We start from the raw sequence: 7,603 nt of genomic DNA on the forward strand, positions 1-7,603 counted from the left end.
TTAAATGAATGATAATTCATTTGGCTTTTTCAGTAAGAGTTGTCGGGAAATATTTAGTTGGGATTATCTATCTATATATCTATCTATCATCTACGGTAAAATCCTTTATCATGTCTGTATGCTAGGGTATTTTCCTATGTGCTGTTTATCTTCATGACTGCATGTACTCATTTTCTTCTTCCCCTACTTTAGAGATGTTCCATTTTTTCTAGCTTTTTACATTATTCTTCCAAAACAATTGCTATAGTCTCACAGTCCCTTTTTTGCAACATTAAATAGCATATCAAAGATAAAATAATGTGAGCTTCTCTTTAAGAACTGCTATATAGGCAATATATATGATGTTTCATAAAAAATTGTACCTGTTTTTAACCAGAATGCTCATTCTTCTCTGTATTCTGGGCAGTAAGGACTTTTTCTTCAAAATAAATGCTTTCAAGTTCCGTTTTTCACCATAAAGTGAAGAAAACAGCTAATAGAGGCTGGCATTTTAATATAAAATGTGACAGTCACCAAAAAGCACTAAGCAGAATTATGAATTCTGAGCTCAGAAGAGAAATACAACATTATTGTACAAAGAAACAAAAGTAAAATGAGAAAAAGAAAAATATGTTGCAGCAAAGACTGAGAGGTTTTCCAATGAATTTAATTTAAACTTTCCAAAAACCACATTCTGATGCAGCAAGAAAAGGCAATTTTCAATATGGGACCTAGAGAAGAAAGAATTGGCAAAATGGGAACTATTATGTGAGCCACCTGAGAAGGACTGTCATTATTTCCTTGGCCCAAAAGAACTAAACCTAGTTCATCATATGAGATAAAATTACAAGAATAAATTAACATAAAAAGAGCCACAAATATCTCCTGTCAGTTTGTATCAGTGGACTGAAGAGGATGCTGTAATTATCAGTCTACCTAACCAACTGAATCTCTTCTACTTTTATCTCTACCCTCCTTCAAAAAGTGTTTACATTTTTGTGGTAATATTTAGTGGACAGGAAAAGTATATAACCTGGGAGAGGAAGAGATTTATAATTTTAAAAAGAGATGGTTAACATACATAATAAAGATCTAGAGGAGAGAGTAAAATCTAATAGGTTGGAACAGAAAGAAATTCATTCTGCTTTGGGGGTAAACTGGTGAAGGAGGAGTTTCATAGGGTATATGATACATTCATGTTGAAGAAAATAGAAACAAGGGTAGATAAGATTATTATGAGTCAGAAGTATTGAATTGAATTTTCTTTAATAAATGATAAAAGATGGAAATAAGCAATAAAATTTTAATTGACTATATATTTTACAGATTTAATTCATTTTATATGTGATGACACTGTAAGATTGCCCTATATAATCACACAGTCCATAGAATTTATAAAGCTAAAATAAAATGTATTTAATGTAGACCAAATAGAACATTAATTTATTCTAAAGTGTATGTTATAGCATTTTCAACAATTTGTTTTTGGTTTTTGAAATGATTCATGTATCAAATCACCTTCAGATAATTCTACATAAACATATATTTGATATATTCCACTGGAGTAGGAAGAAAATCGGCCACCCAAAGACATCTGTCTATTTATCCCCTAGAACCTGTGAATATGGTTTTTTAGGTGACAAGGGGAATTTTGCAGATGTGACTAAGGTGAAAGACCTTGAAATGAGGACATTATTCTGGATTATCAAGGTAGGCCTAATCATGAATCTTTAAAAAACCTTTCCTGTGGCAAAGAAATGTGTTACAACTGTGTTAAAGTTAAAAGATAGTGATTCTGCTTTCTTTGAAGATGGATGAAGCAGCCCAAGAGCCAAGGAATATGATTCGTGGTTCTTCACCATTTTGCCCCACAGTAACACATATTTACATGAGTAACTCTCCTGAACCTACTCAGATTTTGACTATTAGGTTGCTATGTTCTTAGTTATGTGCATTCTTGGTGAATGAAAGGTAACTTTATAAGTTTTTAGCTTGTTAATGTAGCATTTGAATGTGTTATGATATTTTGGTGGAAAAGAGTTCTGTAAGTAATTCAAAATGGCAGTCAAACATAAACTATCTTCATTGAATTAAATCTAAGTGTATTTATTCTAATATTAATAACTAATTTGTATTAAATTGACTTTTGTATAAAGTATAAATGAATGAAGAGAAAGAGATCAAACCAATAAAGATTTGTGAAAAGATCATCTTGATAGAATTAAAACCATACTGATAAAATTTAAGCTTAATTTGGAGCATAGTGTGAAAGGTAAAAAAATAAATTTTATCTCAATTAACAAAGAAATTATTTGGAAAAAATTGCACTGACTGATATTTTTGTTGTTAATATGGAAAAAAAACAAATTTTCAATAATATTTTATAAACTGAACAATAAAATACAAAAGGAAAGGAGATTAATTTACATGGAAGATGTGAATAAGAAATTATTTTTTCAAATATCCCATACACTGGGAATGACATACTAAGGAGAGTAGTCTGTTTCCCCTCCTCTTTTCATGGGGGAGAATATAGTCTCAGAAAGAGTAAAGATCAATTTCTCATAGATTAACAAGATTTAATAGAGAGCCATGGTTGAGTAAATGTATCCCACACTTGGTTTCCCTATGTAGAGAGGAATGTCTACTGCTAAACTTCCATGGATCTTTAATTCATTTAAAATTTGAAAGCACTGGAAGTTAAAGGAATTCACTTATTTTACTTTGGAACATTTGTTTGAAATTTGTCCAGCATAGAACAGAAATTAAAATGCCAAAATTCAGATACAAATTGGAAAAAATATATATAATTTTTCTATCAGGTAGCATATATGAATACTGATTTAGCTAAGAATCATGGAAACCTGAGACCTCATTCAAATCCAATATAGCTATTCAAGAAATACTGCCTGCCTTCCCTGGATCTCTCCTTTTTTCTGTTGTAATGCTTGATGCCTCGATCAAGCCCACTTGACAGCTGCCTCTTTTTAAATGATTTCTTAACCTCTTACTGTCCATCTTTTTCAGTTACAGTCTTTTGTTTTGTTTTGTTTTGTTTTTTTTTTTTGGTTTCCAATAAATTTATTTAATCAGAACTTCAGAGGGTTCTAGAAACCTGCATTTTTAACAAGGACTGCAGATGATTCTAGGTTTTGATTAAAAGTATGGTTTGGGGAAGCAACTTTGCCCTTTATTGTGTGTCAGATTACATATACAATGAAACAAAAAGTAATGTAATGGAACAAAAAATTGCTTTATACAGAATATTAGTAGATACCCAAATACAATATGGTCTTAAAGATAAAATCATGTGTATATATAGTTGTATTCCTAAGTACAGTAGTGCCCCCCTCATCCGAAGTTTCCCTTTCTGTGGTTTCAGTTACCTGTAGTCAACCACATTCTAAAATAGGTGAGTACTGTAAAAGAAGATATTTTGAGAGCAAGAGAGACCAACGACATTCACATAACTTTTATTACAGTTTGTTATCATTGTCCTATTACATTGTTATTAATCTCTTGCTATGCTTAATTTATACATTATACTTTATCATATATATATCTCACATATATATCATAGTATATATAGAAAAAACAATGTATAAAGGTTTGGTACTATCTGAGGTTTCTGGAGTTCACTGGGGGCCTTCGAATGTATCCCCCAAAGAGAGAACTACTGTATGTAAAATCGAAATACAACAATCAGAAACGTTAAGACAGCAAATCCAAGTATAAGTGAAGACACTCCTCTGAATTCCCAGGTTTCATCGAGCATCAAAAACAACCAATCTTTTAGTCCTTTTCTTGTACATTATTCTGTATCCACATTCTCTGCATCTGATTGGATCCCTAGATTTTATTTCATTTTCTGTGTGACATTCTCCACAGATATATATCATTGGTTGTTGCTTTGGAGGTTGAACGTCCTTCTGGGTGTCCATTGTTAGCCCACAGCACGGAAGAACTTCCCACTCCCCAGTTACAGTCTTTTTACAAATGTTGATGCACATTTTGATTTTTAATCTTTTTCTTTTATTTTTTCTCCCAACTCAGTTCACAAGTCTCCCTGAAAATATCAATATAGCTTCAACTTCTACAATAATGTATGTTGATTTTAAATCATACATTATTGGGAAAAAGAAAACCAGTTTGGGATCAGATTATCCGTACTTCTAGGATGGTGGCTTTTGTTCATTGACAAAAAATAAATTAGAAGACTGCTAAATATCCAGTAGATTTTTTTTTATTTTTATAAAATAAAAGTAACAACATACATATTTTAAGGCAATCCAAAAGATAAAAAGGTCTGATATATCTTCCTATAAAAATTTGTATACACTTATTAAATTAGATCATTAGAAAAGCTATTATTAATTTTCTAAACTAATCTACTTTACTAAGCATTTCAGGTTAAGAATGATAGATACATTCTGTGTACAAGTTGATTTTCAAGTTAAATGTTTCATAGCATTTAAGTAAGTTGATAATCCCTAATTTGTCTTTATGTTCTTGATTTTGAAGACAATAACAATTTACATGCATTTTTACCAGTTGTTATTCATTTCTAATGTTCTTATTAAAATTGTGACTCATTACAATTTGATAGATAATTTTTCAAAGGTGGAAATCAATGCAATAAAACATGGCTTCAATTATGCTCTAAACCACTTCTAAAGAATAAATTACTCACATTTAAATTTGTTTTGTTAAGTAGTCATACTACCTGTGTGAATTGAATTATTTTCAAACTGTAATTCAAGCTCGACATGTTAATATTTGTGTGGATTAAAAAAAAACTACTGTGTATCTCATTGCATCCTCGACACAGCATATCTAGCTTGTAAAAGTGGAATGGATGCCAATCACATAGAAGCCACAGTTATGCTTTGCCAATTTGTAGCATTTACTGTGATTTATTGATTGAGGATTTTATAAAAGATACTTTAGAATTTATGCTTCATAGAGTGTTTGCAATTTTATCATGAAGGTTCATAGACCAAAGTTTTAACAATAAAATATCTTTATGTAAAATGATACATAGACTTTTTTTGAATTCCATATGGAAAGTTAAATACAGCACCGTATCTGTAAATAACAGTAATGTATATTACTGATAGACACATGAATTTAAATCTAAAACTATGCAGGCATATCATTCCTATTGTAAAAATCAGGGAGAATATTAAATGATAGGATTTGACAAATTAGTATTTGCTCAGGAGAAGGTACAGTTCTTATATTCAAAATATCTTCTCGTTGGTCTTACAACATGGAGTGTGTTCTCTGTTGTCCACTCTCTCTTATGCTTTCCAGCATATATACTTTAGTCCTGCACATTGAGCATTTCTTTCTAAATTCACTGCATTTTCCCTTTAAAATGCCATTGCATGTCTGACTTGCCATTTTTTTAGAATATTCTACTGCAACAGAACATGTAAATTTTGCTAGCAGTGGATCTTACACGTACATTACTCAACAGATGTTCTAACAGAGGAACTAAAGAGGATAAAAATGTGTAGAATAAAAGGTGCAGCACCAAATACAGCACTTTAAAGAGCCGACTTGACAGGTTAGTAGAAGAGTCAAGAAGCATCCATAAATTACCAGTTTTATTTACGAATCAGCGTTGATTTGGTATCATTTAATTAAATAAATCACCTTTATATTTTATGTGTAACACGAGTAGCAGAATAAGCATCTTAGTGGCTGTTTCCTTCAGTGTCATATGATGGAAGCTTGCCCTGAGTGTCTTAATTTTTAAAAGTTGTAATTGCACGAGTATGACTACTGATGAGAACAATACACATTTCATGCCTCCAGAATTTTAAAGACACCAGTTGTTGAGTTTAACAGTTCATTAGTCACTTCATACTTCACAGGCTCTTAATTACTTTTTTTTTTCTTTTCATATCAAGAAAGATTTCCATAGCAAGTAAAAAAAAACCATAAAAGAATATCAGGGACTTTTGTCATACATGAAATAAAAATATACATGAAGAGAGAAGAAAAAGGAAATAAACAGGATGAAAGTGACACTTCAAAGGACACAGTGATAATGATTAGTAACTTTGTGAGAAGGTACCAGTCATCTGACCATCTGCTCCAGACAGCATAACACACAAGATTAAAGAAAAGAAAATACTTAGCAATTCATATTTTGCTCAGTTTTTACTAGCACCCTCTTTAATTCACATAGTCATTGTTTAATGGAGATGGGATCGCCAGAAACAGAACTATTGTGTGAGAAGGGTTCAAGATCCCACCACCATCATCTCAGTCAGGGCCATAGAGGTTGTATAAATCTTGTGAAAGCCCAAGGGAGTCAGAAAAATGTAGTCTTTAAAAAAGATTCATTTAGGCCAGGTGCCGTGGCTCACTCCTGTAATCCCAGCACCGTGGGAGGCTGAGGTGGGCGGTTCACGAGGTCAAGAGATCGAGACAATCCTGGCCAACATGGTGAAACCCTGTCTCTACTAAAAGTAAAAAATTAGCTGAGCATAGTGACGCAAACCTATTGTCCCAGCTATTCGGGAGGCTGAGGAAGGAGAATCGCTTGAACCTGGGGGGTAGAGGTTGCAGTGAGCTGAGATTTGCGCCATTGTATGTACTCCAGCCTGGCAACAGAGTGAGACTTCATCTCAAAAAAAAAAAAAAAAAAAAAAAAAAAAAAAAAAAAAAATTCATTTAGTGAAGAAATCTGAACTGTGGAAGCTATTCATTGAATCCTTAACATCTAAAAGGAATGAGTCTCTCCATTCATAATCAGAGTGTCTTAAAAACAAAGTAGTAATGCCTGAGTGAGCCTCGAGAAAGTAAATGAACCTTTTCAACTTTCCTCATCAAGAACTTCCCTAGATCTAAGATCATTCGGACACAGGAAGGAGAACATCACACACTGGGGCCTGTCATGGGGTAGTGGGAGGGGGAGGGGGAGGGATAGCATTAAGAGACATACCTAATGTAAATGACGAGTTAATGGGTGCAGTACACCAACATGGCACATGTAAACGTATGTAACAAACCTGCACATTGTGCACATGTACCCTAGAACTTAAAGTATAATAATAATAATAAAGAACTTACCTAGAACATGGTAATATTTTCCTGAAGTTATTTCTGACTTAAACAGCATCATCTCTGCCTTTGTTCCTTAGGCTCAACTTGCCCCAACATCTTAATTTTCTGCTCTTCTAACGGAATACCTGAGATTGGATAATTTATAAAAAGAATGAAACAGTAATTTCTCACAATTCTAGGGGCTGGAAGCCCAGAATCAAAGCACAGGCATCTGGTGAGAGCCTTCTTGCTGTGTCAACACATGGCAAGAAAGCAAGAGAGAAAGAAGGGTCCTAACTTGCCTTTTTACAGTTGTATTAGTTTCACCCATAAGGGCAAAGCCTTCATGGCCTAATCACCCCTTCAAGGTACCACTTTTTAACACTGTTACAATGACAGCTGAATTTTTACATGAGTTTTAGAAGAGACACCCAATTAAGTTATAGCAATATCTACCCACTTATTCTAATCTGTTTCTAAAGATTTCCATTTTCCTTGGCCTGTGTTCATGTAATTCCCAAGCCCTTTACAGGCACACCTCCTTTTATTTTATTACACTTCACTTTGT

General features: G+C 32.9%; 1 protein-coding gene across 1 annotated transcript; it reads right to left on the minus strand.

The window, feature by feature from the left end:
- Positions 1 to 3,014: 3,014 nt before the first annotated feature.
- On the minus strand, positions 3,015 to 3,957 carry LOC102118042 (RNA polymerase II, I and III subunit K). The gene has a single exon (XM_005548249.5). The coding sequence runs from the start codon at positions 3,918 to 3,920 to the stop codon at positions 3,744 to 3,746; it is 177 nt and encodes a 58-aa protein (XP_005548306.1). The 5' UTR covers positions 3,921 to 3,957; the 3' UTR covers positions 3,015 to 3,743.
- Between the last annotated feature and the right edge of the window lie 3,646 nt (positions 3,958 to 7,603).

This window comes from Macaca fascicularis, chromosome 2 (genome assembly GCF_037993035.2).
Source record: "Macaca fascicularis isolate 582-1 chromosome 2, T2T-MFA8v1.1".
Lineage (NCBI taxonomy): Eukaryota > Metazoa > Chordata > Mammalia > Primates > Cercopithecidae > Macaca > Macaca fascicularis.